The 19,200-nt window shown below is 41.9% G+C and overlaps 1 protein-coding gene across 4 annotated transcripts; it reads right to left on the bottom strand.

Annotated features, from left to right (window-relative positions):
* Positions 1 to 4,283: 4,283 nt before the first annotated feature.
* ALDH5A1 (aldehyde dehydrogenase 5 family member A1) lies at positions 4,284 to 18,856 on the bottom strand. 4 transcript variants are annotated; one of them, XM_077492280.1, is made up of 11 exons: positions 18,646 to 18,796; positions 18,165 to 18,461; positions 16,101 to 16,184; positions 15,527 to 15,697; positions 14,117 to 14,233; positions 13,885 to 14,028; positions 12,779 to 12,922; positions 9,775 to 9,933; positions 8,503 to 8,672; positions 5,927 to 5,985; positions 4,284 to 4,969 (listed from the first exon to the last, which is right to left on the bottom strand). In XM_077492280.1, the coding sequence occupies exons 2-11, from the start codon at positions 18,435 to 18,437 to the stop codon at positions 4,764 to 4,766; spliced, it is 1,527 nt and encodes a 508-aa protein (XP_077348406.1). In that variant the 5' UTR covers positions 18,438 to 18,461; positions 18,646 to 18,796; the 3' UTR covers positions 4,284 to 4,763. The 4 variants fall into 4 exon arrangements, with proteins under 4 accessions (XP_077348406.1, XP_077348407.1, XP_077348408.1 ...); XM_077492281.1 differs by having other exon boundaries at positions 18,165 to 18,478; positions 18,646 to 18,790; XM_077492282.1 differs by lacking the exons at positions 18,165 to 18,461; positions 18,646 to 18,796 and adding an exon at positions 18,803 to 18,856.
* Between the last annotated feature and the right edge of the window lie 344 nt (positions 18,857 to 19,200).

Below are 19,200 nucleotides of genomic sequence, written 5' to 3'. Positions count from 1 at the left end.
AAAGATGGCTACAGCGCCAGCCTTAATTGCCGTGAGGGCACCCATGTACATCCTCCCAGAAACACGCTCCCTGTGGACGCGCATCGGAGGAAAATCTGTCTTGGCTGGGCATTCACTTTTATAAAAAGAGTAGCCACGGTGCTAAACAGGCTCCATTTACAGACAATTTGTCTAGCGGTTGACTGATGGATGTCTAAACACTTTGAGATTGCTTTGTATCCCTTTGCAGCATTTATGCAGATCAACTGCTCTTGATTGTATTTCTTTTGTGAGGCATGGTTCACATGAGCTGATGCTTCTTATGAACAGCAATCTTAAAATGTTTGTGTGAATTTTTTAAAGTAAATCTAAACCAATAACTGGATTTAGACGTGCAAACTACTGACCTTTCGTTGAAGTAATTAGTCTATGGGTTCACTTACACTCTCCCCCCCCCCCCCACAAGTCATCTTCCAGGACAGCTTACAGAGAGAGGCTCCTCCCACCTAGCACAGGAAAAAAACATGATCCAGTGTAAAAAGGCTTCCACAGCCAGCAGCCCTCAGTATGTGTGTTACCTCCGGCAAAGACAGGAACTCGGGATATATTTTTTATTTTTTTCTGTCTGGCCTCCGTGCTAGGAGGCAGGGGACTCCCAGCCTTTGAATCCCAGTAAGAGGGGCAGTGAATCCGGGGCTTCAATCGGTTTGGGCCATCCAGGGTCCCCCTGTCTAGGGGGGGGGGGGGATCTGAGGATGAGAAAGAGGGACCCCCCTCCTTGTTTATGTGGGTATCCCCAGTGAGGTGATACTTTGTGGTGGAGGGTTGGTGCTCACGCGAGTCTTCCCGGGGATGGCAGTAAAGCTGGGCACCATGGTTCTCCGATGTTAGCTGATGGTGTCCCCTTGTGCAGACCAAGCCCCAGGGGCTGCAAACATGCGGCGATGAGATCACTTCAGACAGAAGTGATGTGGACGTGGCCAGAAGTCATGCGGCAGCCATATTGGTTGGGAGAATATGCAGCCTGCACGCCAAAGCTGGAGCCTGGGACACTGCTCCCTATGGCAGTGCTGGACCGGGACCCTCTGCTGCACATTTAAAGGGTTGTTAGAGAAGCGTGGCACCTTCCCACTTCAGGAAGTGGCTGGTCACCATGGTGGAAGCTGCAAGCGGGGAGGGATTTTTTTTTTTATTCCTCCGTGGAGGGGGCACAGGGGTGTGTTTGGGCTTGTTGGCTGTCGCTTGTTTGACTATACCACCTTCTGGTCTGAAAGGGATGCGAGTCTATCTTTCACAGGTCCCGGTAGTGGGGACACTGGACTACTGTGTATGGTACAAATCCACTGGCTGTCTGTGTACGCCATGGCTTCTTTTTGTTTGAGGGAGTAATGGCTCCCTTTTTGTCCTGTTTTTAGGATAAATCTTGTGAGCGAGAAAAAGAGCAAGGAAGTGGAAGGAAGTGAAATCAAAAAAATTCTGAGATTTTTGTTTCCTTCAGAAGAGACTGAAGAATTGTTAAAAGCCATCTATGATACTTTGGAATTGGCGGAAAAGGAAAACAAGAAATTGACAGTCCACAGCCAGCTATAGGGGGTGTCTTCAAACCTAACAGGCAAGAACCTTTGTTATCCACGCTTCCCTAAAGGAAACTCTTCTCCAAAAGTGGAAAGAACCAGAAAAGAGAGTTTTCTTTCCCAAAAATCTTAAGAGGAGGTTTACTTTCAAAGAAGAAGATATGGGTCTCAGTAGCAGGAAATCATCCACTAAGATTATTTTCAATAAAATTTGGAAGAAGTTCTGAGGATGGAGTAAAGTTAACAACCGGATTACAGGACCAAATATTCCAGCAGTTATGGATTTTCTTCAAGCAGGGGCAGATCTTGATCTAGCACTCAGTAACCTCAAGGTCCAGGTGGCAGCCCTGTCAAACTTTCTAAATCAGAGATTAATAGAAAAAAAACATCAAAAGATTCCTAACGACAATAGAGCAAATAAGGGCTCCAAAAATCAGAAGGTTCCCATCTTGGGCTTTGTCCACAGTATCACAAAGCTTTTGTAAAGAGCCTTTTGAGCCACTTGAGGATTGATCAACTAGATTACTGACCCTAAAAATTTTACTCGCGGTGGTGCTGGTCAGGACTGTTCTTAAGGCAGGGCAAAAGGGGCAGCTGCCCTGGGCCCCATCATTGCAGTGGGGCCCAAAGCAGCTGCCTCATACTTGCCAGCTATCACAGTTTAAATTCCCTTGTCTCTTGAAGTTTTAGGCCCATGCTGTGTCCCGATATCGCAGTGTAAACTTCTGTTGCTGCTGCCCAGCTCTGCCCTATTGCCATGTTCAGATGACTCACTTGCAGACCCTGTGTTTACATGTAAATAACCTGCTTTGATATGTAAATAGTGGTGGCAATAATATGTAAATAGTCATGGACCGCGGCATTGATATTTACATAGAGGCAACATTCATATGTATATCATGTCCCTCTGAGGTCACATCCACCATAACTTCTGCTGAATGCTGCCCACTGGGGAGGTAAAGGAGCATGCTTGAAAGTCCTGCCTACAACTGTGGTCATTAAGCCTAACATCAGCCTGTTCTGCAAATGTAAGCAATGTAAATAATATGGTGCCACAGTACCCTGAATTTTTGTGCATGTGAATACACAGGCAGGCAGTGAGGAGATGATGTGCTGTACCCTTTAGCAAACAATCAGTAACCCCTAACAACCAATTAGTGAGTGGTATAGATGTTCAGTAACCTCTATCAATCAATAAGTGAGCAGTATTGATGTACAGTAGTCCCTAGCAACCAATCAACAAGCAGAAGTCATGTGCTGTAACCTCTAGAAAATAACAGTGAGCCATAATGTGTGCTGTAACCTCTAGCAGCCAGTCAGTGAGCGGTAATGATACACTGTGACCTATGGCAACCAATCACTGCCTGATCTGATTCAGTAAACTGATTTTGAGTCTAGCTGCTATTTATTTTATGTCTCAAAGCATGTGGATAGCGAAATTGCATGACAGAGGGGGCAAAAGAAAATGTTTGCCCAGGGTCCAGTCAATATTAAAGACGGCCCTGGTGCTGGTTTCCGCTAGCAGGGTTAGTAAAATACAGCCATACCATATCATTTAACACCACCTTCAACAGTCAATACTCATTCCACAAGGGCAGTATCTACAACATGGGCTGAAAGGGCCAGAGCTTTGCCTCTCCAGAAGCCATAACCGAGTCCAGCTTACAGACGTGAAACACTACAGGTTGGACTCGCTCTCAAGTCAAGATCAGACCTTTGGCAGGAAAGTGCTGTAAATTGTGGTCCTGCCCTAATCGGGTAGATCCAATTTGTCCTCTCTGTACACAGTCCTGGAAGAGGATTCGGGAAATAAGTGTTATTACTTAACTCACTATTCCAGGATGGCACCCCCCACCCCCTTTTTTTTAAAAGTGATTGTTAAGTGTCTTTTTTTGTAGTTAAGATAACAAACATGTTATACTTACCGGCTCTGTGAAATGGTTTTGCACAGAGAAGCCCAGATTCTCCTCAGGTCCCTCTTTGGTGCTCCTGGCCCCTATCACCTGTTGAGTGCCCTCACAGCAAGCAGCTTGCTATAGAGGGCCCCTGAGCTGAGTCACAGTTCTGTGTGTCCATTCAGACATGAAACCATGGCCCGGCCCTGTCCCCTTTCCCTCCTCATTGGCTAACTTTGACAGCAGCGGGAGTCAATATCACCACGCTGCTGTCTCAGCCAATCAGGAGGGGAGTCCTGGGCAGTTAAGTTACTCCTGCAATATTGATGGATCTAGAGGGTCCTTAGGTAAGTATAAAGGAGGCTGCTGCATACAAAATAAGTTTTTTTTTTTAATCTAAATGCATTAAGATAAAAAACCTTCTGCCTTTACAATCACTTTAAGTTATTTGGGGATCTATGCATAATTATTTTACTACTGTAATTTTTCTTGTTGCCTTAATGATCTATGATTTGGTTATTTGTTATTACTGAGGGGCTGCTGGCTGTGGGAGCCTTTTTACAATGCATTTCCTGTGCTTGGTGGGAGATACTTCTCTCTCTGTAAGCCGTCCTGGAAGATTCCTATAAAAGTAAGTTAATGTTAAGTCAACAGCTGCTATGACTAAGCACTGTTGAGAGCGTGAAACACGTCAGCCAATCTATCCTGAACTTTATTTTATACAATAAAGGCGTTTTTATTGCAGTGCGGCTGTCCAGATCCTCCTCCTTCTAAATGCTATCGTAAATGGTTTGTGTTTATTTTTAGCTGCAGTACTGGAAAAGCCTGACAGATGTACAAAAAGGACATTCAAGTTTAATTATTGGCGCATGTTTTTTTTTCACAGTCAGCATTAATATACTTTAGTTACAGATCCATGAAACATTTCTAAGGTAACAAGAGAGCACTATTTTAGCCTTCAAAATGATCCCTGTGGAACTCACTGGATCGACCAAAGTCCTGCTCCCCTCGATTCTAAAACCATTCCCCTATATTCAGCTTTATAATATCCAAAGCCTCTATTGTGAAATAGACAATAGGTACTTGTGAGAACTGCAAGGTGCAGTCTGTTCCCTTCAAAATGTTTTGGCCCACTTATGGTAGGATGGTCAGTGGACAATACTTACAAGAACATAAATAAAGACAGATGGTTGCTAAGTCAACGTCAAAGCAAACATCCACCTTAACTCTGGAAAGCGCTCATTGGAGAAGGTTTGTTCACATGGCCTACTGGATTTAATGTGCTTGGTAAATAATGGCATTTTCATATTATACATTATAGACCTCCATAACAGACATATTTAACTTCTAAATACTCATCAATGCCATATTTGGATCCCTCTCTGCCAAGGCCAGACTGCTTGACTCCACCAAACGGACACTCTACCGAGGACAGTAAGCCCTCATTAACACCGACCATACCCACTTCAAGGCGTTCTGCCACTCTCCAGATCTGTGCTGGGTCCTGGGAATAGAAGTAACCTGCAACCACATAATATAGTATATGTATATTACTGTACAGGAAAAAATATGTTTTTTTTCCCCAAAAAGTCTCAATGACTGTTATTATAGCAGCTACAAAATACACTAAAATTAACACACTAAATGAATATTATTGGAAAGCTGTTACTAGTGCAGGCTATCCTTTATTATAATATATTTTAAAAGGTTTTATGTTTTCTTTCTTATTTTTTCTGAGTTACTACTGAAAGGAGGGCCTGCACATTGGAGGAAGCAAAAGGAGTAAAGAGGGCTTGGATGCAGCACGGAACATGAAATAAAAAGGTAGAGTTAGCCTTTAACACAGGGAAGTTTTATGCTGTTAATAAGCCCCTAACAGTAGTTGGAGAAACTCTTCTATCACTGGAGAAGCTGTGAAACAGGACGTGGCTGCCATCATTTTAATAATGTCACCAATACAGCTCACAGGAACAGTTATTCACCCGAAAGGTTTAGTACCTGAAATATGAAGTATACTGGCCATAGAGTGTAATGTAAATGGGGGGAAACATATATTTTTTCTTTTTTTGGTTAAGGACTGCTTTAGATGAAAAACAAATGCCCTGACTTCCGTGTTAATCAATGCATATGTTCCATTTCATATATATTTTTTTAATCAAAAATTCCCTGCTATCCCGTATTTCAGATTTGTGTGGTTGCCTTCCATGTTGATTTCTTACATCTCTCAAGTTGGTTGGAGCTCTTCACATCTGAACTTTAGCCTAGCAAAATATTTTTAATGTGAAACTACATCTGTGAATGTTAGCAGTCTTGCTGGAGGAGTCAGGTTGACAGTGCTAAATAAATGTTTCACTATGTCTGAAATATAAGACGCTAAAGGCATGATCTAACCCACCCTACGCTCACATATAAAGTTTGGCCATTTTTGGCCATTATCTCCTAGTACATTGGTTTACGGAGTTCTGTGGTATAACCTACCTGCCAAGCCGACATTAGCAGAATTTGCAATGGCAAGGGCTTCCTCTTCAGTATCAAATCTGGTTAATTAGAAAAATAAAAATAAAAATGAATACACACTAGCCACACATACAAGTATAGATTATTATAGTACAAAAACATTAACCACTTAAAGGCAAGCCCCGTTTTGAGATTTTGGTGTTTACATGTTTAAAACAGTTTTTATTGCTAGAAAATTACTTAGAACCCCCAAACATTACATATTGTTTTTTTTCTAACACCCTAGGAGAATAAAATGGTGGTCACTGCAATACTTTTTTTCACACCGTTTTTGCGCAGCGCTCTTACAAGCGCACTTTTTTTTGGAAAAAATTCACTTTTTTTAATAAAAAAAAATAAGACAACAGTAAAGTTAGCCCAATTATTATTTTTTTAATTGGGAAAGATAATGTTATGCTGAGTAAATTGATACCCAACATATCACGCTTCAAAATTGCACCCGCTTGTGGAATGGTGTCAAACTTTTACCCTCAAAAATCTTCATAGACAACCTTTAAAAAAATTCTACAGGTTGCATGTTTTAACCACTTAAGCCCCAGACCATTTTGCAGGCCGAAGACCAGACCGCTTTTTTTACAGAGGAGGTCTAGGGCTAGAATTATTGCTCTCGCACTAACGATCGCAGTGATACCTCACATGTGTGATTTGACCACCGTTTTCATATGCGGGCGCTACTCATGTATGCGTTCGCTTCTGCGTGCGAGCTCGCCGGAACAGGGCGTTTAAAAAAAAAAAAAAAAAAAAATTTCTTTTTTCTTATTTATTTTACTTGATTTTAGTTTTACAGTGTTTTAAAAAAAATAATAATCATTGGGTCACTTTTATTCCTATTACAAGGAATAAAAACATCCCTTGTAATAGAAAAAAAGCATGACAGGTTCTGTTAAATATGAGATCTGGGGTCAAAAGTCCTCAGATCTCATATTTGGACTTGCAAATGTAATAAACAAAATTTAAAGAAAAAATTGTCATTGGAAAAAATGACATAAAAAAAAAAAAAAAAAAATGTGCCTTTAAGAGGTATGGGCGGAAGTAAAGTTTTGACGTCGCTTCCGCCCTGTTATGGTATGGAGACGGGTGGGGGCCATCTTGCCCTCACTCGTATCCATACCTAGCAGGAGACGGGACCCGATCGCCTCCGCTACTGACGGCTCCGGTAAGCGGCAGAGAGCACGGGAGAGGTGCCACCCCCCTCTCGCCACCGATAATGGTGATCTCGCGGCAAATCCGCTGCATAGACCACCATTATCGTAAACACAACCAGCGCCTGAAGAGATGGATACCTCAGTTGTGGCAGCAGCTACTGCCGTTACCGAAATATCCCTCTTCAAAAAAAGGGACGTACATAGTCGTGCGCTGGTCGTGACATGGTTAAAAATACAAAACAAAATGCAACAGAGCATAGCTGCAATTCCTTGTATCATTGAAAAAAGCACTAACATAAAGCAATCATAAGATATAAACTTCCTCACAGAAAAGGCTTGACAACAAGAAGATTAAAGTGAAACTTTATCCATAACAACTTGATAAAAAATAATGTTCTTTAGCAAGGAACAAACATTCCACATTAATAATTATGCCACCAGAATTAGTGTTTGCTGTAAATTGCCTACAGCGGTGTTCCCGTTTCTTCTTGCTGGAGGCTGCCATTTTGCTGAATCCCAAAGCCCCCAGCTGTAAATCATAAAGCGGAACTAAACCCATTGATGTGCCAGTTTAAAGTAGAAGTTCATGCAAAAATCTAAAACCCCTGCATCTATAGATACCAGGGACCTAACACTAACTTCTCTATTCCTGTAAAGAAAAAAACAAGTATACATACCTTTTTGGAAGCTGATCTGATCCGATCCCAGGCTGAGCTGTCAACTGCAGCTTCACTGTAGAGGCGAGTGCAGGAGACGGAGGACAACGGAAGACCCACAGTACTCTATGGATGACGTCACTTCCCATTCATTTCACAGCCGTTGTCACCCGTGTCCTCTTCAGAGCTTCCGGCGCTGGAGATCTGGTCGGAGCGGGTCAGAACGGCTTCCAAAAATGGTAGGCATACTCATCTTTTCTTTACAGGGATAGAGAGCTCCCTGGTGTCTATAGATGCATAGATTTTAGATTTTGTATGGACTTCCACTTTACCAAAAAACTGTTTGATTTGCTTGTGTCCTCAACCAGAGTGTCAAACCATCAAATAACTGGTGTCCTGACTACATGGGCAGCACCATGGCAGTTCAAACAGATTCAAGCTTTCTTGGCTGTAAAGGATAGGAGGTTTAATTCTGCTTTAAGGCTGTCAGCAGATCAGCCTCTACAAACTCAGCAGTGCCTAAAAATAGAGAGCAACTGAGCATGTGCAGAAAAGGGTGAGACCGTGTATTACTGGGTTTTAAAGAGTATAAGGACTTTTTTTTAATGTTTTACATAGCTTTACCTGCAAAAGAGGCCAGCTTGAAGTGATCTAGCAGAACTTAATTTTCTGGCTAAAGTTCCACTTTAATTACACTCAGAATTAACAGACCTACAATAAGGAGCCAACTGCTTACTTAATGACGGGTGCTAGGGGTCCAAATGTTTCTTCTCTGGTGCAAAGCATCTTTGTTGTAACATTGCTGATCAATGTAGGTTCATAAAAATTTTTGCCAGCACTGGACCGTTTGCCTCCCACTTCAATACAAGCACCCTGAGACACGGCATCTTGCACATGCTGCTCCACCTAGATTAAAAACAAAACGTGAAAATCTCGGCTACATGGTGACAGTTTAATACATTAGTTTAAATTACAATAATGTAATTAGAAGTTCAAAACTCAGTAACAACTGTATGTAGAAGGTATCAGAATTGCTTAAGTCATGTATTGCATTTCTTTCCTGTCTTTATTTAAAAAGGAACCGAGCAGTTGGAAAAATTTGTGTATTAAACACAACTGGGGTATAGCAGGCACCAAAAACTCAATATTTCATTACATTACCAGCAATTAAAGGTTGATTTTGTTCTAACTCAAAAGGTCAGACATGGCTGCCCCCCCCCCCCCCCCACAGTGCCCTGGAAGTGCATTTTAATACAAAAAAACTGCAACCACCCCAACCTATAACTGGCCTTTGTAGCAAGGTGAACATGGAAAGACAACGCACATCACAAACAAAAGATTTTCCAGCACACTCACCAGCCAGCATGCAAAACAACCAAATTGGCTCCATCTAACAGTTTGCATTAAAAACAGGGGGTTTTGTTTGCATACATTTGCAACTACATACGTAAGCCACAGTGCCCACATCAAGGGACCTCTGTATATACTGTGGTCCCAGCTCTAAAATGTCCAGAGCCTCCATAGTACTGTTTTGCGATGTGCGTTGCCATGTGCACCTTGCTGCAAAGGTTAGTTATAGGTTGGTCCAGGCACACCTGCCCTTAACCAATATATTAATATGTGTGCTCCTACTATGAAGGCTCTGGAAATTTTAGAGTTAGGACCGCAGTATATTTAGAGGTCACTTGACGTGGGCACTGCGACTTACGCATGTAACTATTTTGCAAATGTGTGCAAACAAAACCTCCTGTTTTTTAGATGCAAACTGTTAGACAGTGCCAATTTGGTTGTTTCGCAGGCTGGCTGGTATGTGTGCTGGGAAATATTTTGTTTGTTTACTCTGAATTGGAAAAAAGTCAATGTCTGTACAGGGTTTCTGGGACACATTATCACTGGTGTGAAAATTCAACTGGAGTGTACAGACAACTTCCCACAATTGGTTCTTCTTATTAACTATGCTTGCAGGAAGAACATTTGAAAAGCCCAAGTTTATTCTAATAATAATTACCTTCTCCACGGCTTTTTCATTAATAAGTGGACCCTGAGTGACACCTTCTTCAAATCCATTGCCCACATGCAAGTCTTTTGTTACCAACATTGCCAGCTTCTTTACAAAGGCATCATGTATTCCCTTTTGAACAAGGAATCTGTTTGAACAGACACAAGTCTGTAGGAGATAAGAAGTACAATTATTTAAAGGCAATCTATTCTCGTTGTGTGCAACTAAAGCATGGTATACAAGTATTGATATTCAAATTCCATGTGTGTATCCCTCTCTGTTCAACATAAGTTGTAGGAATCTGTTTTTATCCATTCAACCTGCTGGTTGTACAAAAAAAAACCCTCGTCCTGCTTTAGTTCTTGTTCATGGAAGCTTCCGTTTGTATAAGAGCAGCGTGTACAGTAAGGTTTTACAAAGCATTAATAAAACCTTCGCCAACTTTAGCAACTTTGATAAAGCCTTAAAGTGGTTTTAAACCCAAAACCAGATGTGTAATATACTTCAGCTTACCAATCATTAGATGTGGTGACTGCATTATTTTTTTTTTTTTTTTGGTTTAGGCACCCCCCCCCCCCCCCTTCTATTTTACCTGGTGATCAAGCCAGCAACACACCTTCTGTATTAAAGTTGCCCCACTCTAGGAGAATGAGCACAGGGGGCGCAGCAGGCAGCAGCATTATCAAAACACTATTAAATGCACTAACAAATTGAAGTCAGGCTCTAGCTCACGCTTTATAATTAGTTACAGCATTTTTTTTGGCTTTTGGGATAAAGGGTTTACATAAATGAAAGCTGATTATTTTAACCACCCCTGCCAGTGTTAAATGGTTTGTCTCATGCCTGTGATCTGATACACCTGGAAGACAGCTTGTTCTTTTTCAAATCAAACTTACTGGAAAGATCACCAGATGAAAATAGAAGAAAGAAAGCCTAAAAAAGAACATGAATGCAGCCTTCACATCTAAGGATTGGTAAGCTGCAATACAATAGATGTTTGCTATTGGGTTTGACCACTTGAAGACCGCCTAATGTACATATACGTTACCGCTTTCAAGTGGTATACCTGGATGATGCCTGCGGCTACAGGCATCATCCTGGTATCGTTTTTTTTTCCAGGAGGCAATTGGCTTTTTTATAAAAGCCATCCGAGCAGCTAATTGGGGAGAGGAGAATTTCCGCCTGGGTGATCCGAGCGGAAGTGGGAGTGGGTACCTGTTAAAACCAGGTACCCTCTTCCCCCACTCCCCAAAAAGTGCCCTTTTGGGGAAGAAGGGGGGGGGGGCACCTTAAAGCAAAATTTCCTCTTTTGAGACAAGCTCTGCTTTGAATGGGTACTGCTTTAAAAGAGAAAATAAACCTTTTCGGGCCAGTATGAGAATGTTAAACAGAGATTAGAGTGCTGACTGTCACTTTAAACAAGACCCTGTGAACAAAGAATAAAAATGTTTCACCAATTTTGAGGTTAGAGTACTAACACCTTGCCAGGGTAGTGCGTAGCGTGAAAGGAATGCAAAATTATGGAGAAATAAATAGTCTTGATCTAGACATCAGAAGATGCTGAAAAATTCAAATGTATGTATAGCCAGTTTTTAAAGAGTAGGAACGTCTTAGAACACTTCGGGGAAATTCACACCCTAGAATTGTCCATTGAGACAGAAGATGAGAAGAATATAACATGGCAAATATTGGTGAGCACTACCCTCTTGCAGTGCTAGGTTTATCAGTTCAAATCCTAACCAGGACACTACCCACATGGTGCTCCCTTCTCCTCTCTGTGCTTGTGAGGGTTTACTATGCATATCCCAAAGACATGCGAAAGGTTAACAGACTCTTGTCTAAATTGACACTAATATTTATGTATGCAAGATAGGAACCTTCGATTGTAAGCTCTTTGACGGTAGGTAGTAATGTGAATGTACAAAATCTAAAGCACTGCATAAATAGTCATCACTACTTAAAAACTGGTATGAATGCTAAGATTTTATTGCTTTCACGGAACAAAAAGAAAAGTTGCAGAAATAGTGACATCTATCCCATACATGACAGAGTTTTTGCCTGGCAGCTAGTCACTCAAGCTTGAGCACTTCATCTTGGGAGAAAAAAATAAATAAAAAAATCACAGGCTCTCCTGGCATTTCCAAAGGACAGAAGAACAGGGCAGATGGGAAGCATGGCAAAAGGTGAGCAACACTGGGTGAGGGGTTCTCAAAAGAACCTGTCACCTTGAGCGGAATTGGCAAAGTAACATATCATGTTTACCCAAAAATAAGATCTATTCCGAAAATAAGACCCATCTCAATTTTCTAGGATGGCTGTAATATAAGCCCTATTTTGAAAATAAGCCCTATAGTAAAGTCCTTGTAAAATCATGTAATGCATGCTGTAAAAGGATTATATAATGTTCAGTATGTGTCTTTATGTAACATTATTGTAGAAAATACCTTATTTACAGCGTTGCTGGGAGCTCATGTGACCCGCCGGAGCTTTCCTCCCGGCTTACGCCAGCGGCCCCTTACTCTGCAGTGCCCGGAGCATGGCTGATGTCAGCAGGGATGTCGACAACTCCCTCAGCGCTTGGAGTGGGGAAGAAGAACTCCGGTGGGTCATGAGAGTACCCAGCCGTGCTCTAAATAAGGTATTTTCTACAATAACGTTACATAAAGACAGACGCTGGACATTATATAATCCATTTACAGAGCAGATTAAATGATTTTACAAGGACTTTATTTTGGGGATTACAGAGATGCAGACTCCTGAGCTGACAGGGAGGAAGAGGTGGAGAGAAGACAGGGAACAAATAAGACATGCCCTGAAAATAAGCCCTAATGCATTTTTTGTAGCCAAAATGAATATAAGACCCAGTCTTATTTTCGGGGAAACGCGGCATTAACTTTTTAATGTGCTACTTTCAAAATACTCTGATCCTGCATCACTGGGAGGACCAAGTCCAAAGTCACCTAACTTATCCTCCCACTTCAGGGCTACTTTTGAAATGAGCAATGTCTCATACCTGTCCAGAATTCCGAAATTTGGAAGCAAAAGCACCAGCTGCTGCTTTGTCAATGTCTGCACTATCAAACACAATAAACGGAGCATGTCCTCCAAGTTCCATAGACACCCGCTTTACAGAATCAGCTGCATAGCGAAGCAGAACCTGCACAGGATAAAACAAGAAACATGATCAGTCACAAAACAATTCTCATATCTAAAACTGAAAAATAACTAACTGTCTGTTATGCCCATAGCTACCCACAATTCCCAGCTTTAAACATACGACTACTAAATAACACCTATACCTAGAGAGGGATTTAGGGTGCCATTGTTTACCTCCCCTTCCAAAATATGCTCGTTATCTTCATACTGTTCCAGTTGCTGCAATAGTTTACAAGTCTAAGAACTTAAGCAAGCAGACCAGAAGTTCTGACTGAACCCCTACTTTCTAAATTAAACACTTGTTCCAAGTCAGTGAGAATACTGAAGCCAGAGATGGACAAATAACAAGCATTTTCAGGGACTGAATAGATACTCAAATCTCAAACTTTTCTTATACAGAAATTTTGAAAACATGTTATCTTCACGAGACAGATAATAAAATAATAATTTAAATAATCCACTAGTGCAGGAGAATTCCTTTTCATTTTCACCACAACCTTGAATGTTGCCTTTGGTCATTATAGACACTCTTAGGCTGGATTCACACCTATGGCATTTTTAGTGCTTTTTGCATATTTGCACTACTGAACGTGTTCCATAGGAAGCCATGTTAGATGGACTGCAGTGCAAATCTGCAAAATGTAAAAAGCACTAAAACTGCATAGGTGTGATTCCAGCCTTAGCACATGTTCCCATCTGTCTTTAGCAAAGGAAGGGAGTCAGAAAGCCAAATCAGCTTCTAACTTCAGATTGTTCAATTAAGCTTTGACAACAAAACCTGGAAGCTGATTGGTTTCTATGCAGAGCTGCACCAGATTTTTTTATCACTCCAGGTTTAGTAAACAACTCCTACCTTTTCAAGGTGAAAAGCCCATGTCTTGCTAAATCTAAGGGCATTGCTTTTAGAAGTAACAAATGAAATACTTAACAGTAATGCATATTTAAACAGTATTAAATTATTACCTTTCCTGTAGCAGTGGACCCAGTAAAAGAAATTTTGGCTACTGCAGGATCTGTGCAAAGAATTTCTCCAACTTTTGGGGCCTTCTGCCTGGAACATGGCACAACATTGTACACCCCTCCTGGAATGCCGGCCTGATGAGCGAGCTGCAATATACACAAAACAAAAGAGAAGTAAGCTCAGCCACACACAAGGATCGCAGGATGAAATGTAAGGATTTCACATAAACTATACCTCTGCAAGTGCTAATGCAGACAGCGGGGTGTCTTCTGCAGGCTTCACTATAACTGTACACCCAGCAGCCAGAGCAGCCCCAACCTTTCTTGTGATCATTGCACTGGGAAAATTCCACTGATGGCAGAGAAAAAAATAAGGATTAATTAGAAATATATATATAAATGGTTTATACAAAACAAGTAATGATATCTACTGCCATGAGTTAAGTAGTAGTATTTTTGTTTTTCTCCTCTATATCTGAAGTAGCCACAGCTTGCTGGCGAAACATCACAAGCATGCATATGCCAACACTGCAGTCATGTTAATGTCGAAGGTTGTATAACAAGTTGCTAATAAAACCATACTTTCTAACCACCCATTCCTAACAGCCAACAGGTGGACCTTGATGAAATAGGCATATGTATGCACAAATAAGAGAAGAGTGGAGCTGGATACATCAGGGGAGGCATTTTAAGAGGAACTACACCCCCCAATCCCAGGGTTCATTTTCATTTTTAATCCACTTTTACTAGATTTGCTTGATATCCTGAATTCACGTACTCACCCACCCAGCGAAACCAGTGTTGTCCCGCTGTGATCCACTGCTCAGCTGCTGCACACAGGGTCTGACGTCGCCATCATCTTTCATGATTTCATCAGGAGCCAGCTGTCTCTTCCTGGTTCAGACAGCTCCCTGATGACGTGCCACCAGTTCTGCCCTCCTCCAGGCACAGAGTGTGTAAGCAATTCCTCCTGGGATATGTGATGTAGATATCTCAGGGGGCTGCTGGGTTGGGGCTTTTGTAAATCTTAAAGTGGAGTTCTGCCTAATTTTTTTTTAAGTCAGCAGCTGGACACTTACCTGTCCAGGGCGCCCGCGATGTCAGCACCCGAAGCCGATCTATCCTTCGGCTCTTGGGTGGAGGCACCGCCATCTTCGGTAAGGGAATCAGGAAGTGAAGCCTTGCGGCTTCACAGCCTGGTTCCCTATGCGCATGATTTCACTGGTGCCTGCTGTCTTCTGGGACCTCTGTCTCTCCCAGAAGACAGCGGGGGGACAGAGGAAGCGATGGATATAGCATAGATAACCACGGATACTGCGGCTATCTATGCCCGGAAGTGAAAGCAAATACCTTGATTATAAAGGTATCTGCTCCCCCCTGAAAGGTGTCAAATGTGACACCGGAAGGGGGGGGGGGGGAGGATTCTGGAAAGCGGAAGTTCCATTTTTGGGTGAAACCAAGTAGGCGAGAAAAGAATTGAGGGAGAGCTGGACTGGATCAAAAATATACAAAAAAAAAAAAGTTGCCATTTTCAGGTTAAGGAATGGAGAAAAATTGCCATGTTATAATTGCTATAAACAATAACAACTGAAAAGATTGATATGTTTTTTTGTTTTTTTCCCACTCTGGCTGGTTTAAGACGTACTGGGGTAATGATAGTTGCAACTCCAACAGGTTGTTTGAGGACCAAAGCTCTTCGGTCTTTCAGTGGCACAGAGATCACATCTCCATATATACGGCGAGCCTCTTCAGAGAACCACTCCAGAAAGCCTGCAGCATATAAAATTTCACCAAGTGCTTCCTTTAAAGGTTTGCCCTATAAAAAAAAATAACAGACTTCACAGATCACATGCTGCAAATGAGGTCAGTGTAACAAACAAAGTTTACAATATAGCACAACATTTTATTTTAGTTTTAAACATGATAATCATTCTGGTTATGAATATTTATCTAGTCTCTATTAATGATATGACCAAGGCAAAAAACTAAAAGAAAGCCCTAAAATACATGATGGTGGAAGGAAGTATTGAAACCAGGCAACTAGTAATTTCAAAAGCAGGTCAGAAACGACTCCCTACATATTTTTCTCAGTAAAGGTTTCCATTAATATGACTCAAACATTACAACTATTCATAGGTTTTTGTATGTGGATATAGAGGAAAAGAGGAATGGGTCAAGGAGGTTTCAGAACCTTGGCCAAAGTTCATGAAGGATCTTACATTTTCTGCTGTAATAATCTTGGCTAGATCTTCCTTGTTTTGGATCATCAGGTCATACCATCTGCGCAACAAATTGCTTCGTTCCTAAGGCAATATAAAACAAAATATTTTCAGATCTATGAAGTCTACTTAAAGCGTTTGTTACCCCAAAACTTAATATTCCTGATATGTGCCTGCTGTACCATGTACTGTACTTGTATGAGTCTCCTTGTTCTCTTTGTATTGCTTCCTTAATATGAAATTCCCAGTGTTCCTGCCAGTCCCTCTGCTTTCTTATTAAAAACTGACCACACTAAGCAGGAAAACACTGTGGTCAATTCTCTAGCTATGCTGAGAACTCAGTGTGCTCTCCTCCAATGATCAGACTTGTCCTGACACGCCCCCGCTGTGCAGCCATTCACTGGGAAGCTTAGTGTACTCCTGTTTCTCCTCCCCCCCAGCTCTCATGCAGCTGAGAACAGAGGGAATGTGATCACTTAAAAAAGCGAAAAATTATTTTTATATTTATACAAAAAATGTTTTGCCTTTCATTTCTATTTTGAAATAGTTTTTTTTTTTTTTTTAAGGCCATCATTCACAATCATTTTAAAGCAGCCATTCTCAGTCAGGGTTCCTCCAGTGGTTGCTAAGGGTTCTTTGAGCTGTGGCTAACGTCCCAACTAATGATGCCTACATTGTTCTGGGTCCAACACCACTAGATAGAGCCAGCAGCAAGACACCAATGTTTTACAGCTGTCTGTGAGGGTGGCATTCTGGACACCTCTGTAAGGGGGGCATCTGCTGCCAGCCAGCCATGACTCCCTGCCCCCCCCCCCACCCCGGAGTCCTCAGCACAGATCCCCCCCTCCCTATGCTGTGGTTGGTTGCTAGGACCTTCAGCATCCTAGAAAAGTTTGGAAATCTCTGTACCAAAGTGACTGTTTCTGCATGTATGCAAACATAAGTAGAACTTATTTTCTAAATATTGGTTAAAATAGATTGATTTGTGTATGCTTCGAGTTTATGTTTGTGGGAAAGAGTGCAATAAACCTAAAATGTGTGAGCACTAGGGTATCATCCCGATAAATAAGGATGAGCTCTGGCGTGTTCGCACAGCCCATGTGCAGATCCCGCTAAGTCGTCGGCACTGTGCTGCGTTAATCGCAAGCAGTGAGACATTGTCCTGATGTGTGGCTGCAGAGATTGAGGAATGTCTCACTGCCTGTGATTAGCGCTGTGCAGTGCCGCCTTCCTGGCGGGCTCTGTGTGAACATGCCGGAGCTCATCATTGCCGATAAAGTAGCAAAAAGGACAAAGAGTATTCTGGGACTTACAATATACCCCAGTGTGCACACAAAAAAATTCCTATATCATACAGTTTGTATAAAAATATTTTTTTTATTTCATACAATATAAAAAACACATATTGTTGTCTGTGAAATACATTACAAAGATAAGCGCATTAAATCTTCTGAAAAGGATTTTCATACAAACTGTACGATATAGGAACATTTTTCTTTTAGCATGGTAAGTGTGCACACTGGTATATTTAAAGTCCCAAAATACTTGCTGTCCTTTTTCTCGATTGATTTGCGTCTTTTTTAACCAAACTATGTAAATAAAAGATAATTTCCCACAATGGCCTCTTCAGCTAATAATAATAGCAAACAGGGATGAGCTCCAGCGTGTTCGCAGTTCCATGTACAGAGCCCGCCAGGAAGTCGGTGCAGCGCTGCGCTAATCGCAGGCAGTGAGACATTGCCTGATCTCTACAGCCGCACATCGGGGCAATGTCTCACTGCCTACGATTAGTGCAGTGCTGCGCCGACTTCCTGGCAAGCTCTGTACGTGGACCTGCGAACACGCCTGAGCTCATCCTTAATAGGAATATTACTATTAGTACATGATATATGATAATAGTAATAGAACAGTATATAAATGTGAATCCATCATCAGTTATTCTTAAATATACAACTGATTTCTTTGCTCTCAGTAACCTGAGATTTGGAATATTGGTATCTGGAGTGGAAGACATAACCCTGGCAGTGTGGTATATCGCCATCACACAGGCAGTTTGACGCTCACCTTGGCGGGCACCTCCTTCCAGCTCTGAAATGCCACTGAAGCAGTTCTTAATGCCTCTCTGCACTCTGCAGGCCCGCAGTCAGTAACCTGCACCAGTTCTGTGCCAGTGGCGGGATCCAGCACCGAGAAAGTGGCAGAATCAGAGGAACGTATCCAGGAACCCCCGACATAGGCAGCTGAGCGCAACAGGGACGCAGGCAACACGCTAACACAGGAGGAGGACATCCTGCAGAACGCTCTCAGGGCGCCGGGGCAGGGGAGACGTGTGAACATTACCTCCAGGTACAAAGAGACAGCCTGCAAGAGGATGGAATCTGCAATGTGCACAATTCTAGGTGATTACATGCAATAAAAGTCAGCAATCATTATATGCCAGGCAATGTTAGGATGGAATGTGAGTGAGTCAATGATTAATGAGGAAGGGGTGATCAGAGGTCAGGACTGAGGAAGTAGGAAGACTGATAGTCTCCCCTGCACTTACATTATACTACACAATCCAGACAAGACAATGTACACGGTGTACAGAGGAGAACAATGCACAGACTTCTGCAGCTGATATGACAGACATACACTACGAGCAGCGCACTGACGCTGACACAAGCAAACGTCCATAAGGGGGTGTGAGTTCTACCAATCACCATCCTGCGTGTCTGCACTCCCAATCATCGGTCTGCAGCGTCTCTCCTCGTCCAATCATCGTCCTAGAATCACTACCTTCCCTCCAATTACCTCTGTGTGTCTCTCTTACGTCTACGAGTACAGTACCATAAATGTGCTAATCAAACGATAGAGACATGACAGCGCCATCTGGTGGTGGGTGGTTAGTCATTGCAAACAATTTTTACCATTCAAGTATCTTGCATGTTCTCGTTACTGCTACCGTAACTGCCTTTTGTTTATTACAGATGACATAGATCTATCTATATCTATCTATATTTTTTTACAGATGACATAGATCTATCTATATTTTTATATATATATATATATATATATATATAGATAGATAGATAGATAGATATAGATATATCTATATCTA

This window comes from Lithobates pipiens, unplaced genomic scaffold (genome assembly GCF_037356315.1).
Source record: "Lithobates pipiens isolate NorthernLeopardFrog02 unplaced genomic scaffold, aLitPip1_a1.2 Scaffold_19, whole genome shotgun sequence".
NCBI lineage: Eukaryota > Metazoa > Chordata > Amphibia > Anura > Ranidae > Lithobates > Lithobates pipiens.
The sequence above is the reverse complement of the archived record's forward strand: the minus strand, read 5'-3'. Positions and strand labels throughout refer to the sequence as shown.

Coding starts and splice junctions, on each gene's coding strand:
- ALDH5A1 (XM_077492280.1), bottom strand. CDS start 18,437: ATGTTCACACGTCTCCCCTGCCCCGGCGCCCTGAGAGCGTTCTGCAGG. Junction 5,986..8,502: donor CCCCTAGCACCCGTCATTAA/GTAAGCAGTTGG, acceptor CTAATTAACCAG/ATTTGATACTGAAGAGGAAG. Junction 4,970..5,926: donor TGCTAATGTCGGCTTGGCAG/GTAGGTTATACC, acceptor ATGTGGTTGCAG/GTTACTTCTATTCCCAGGAC.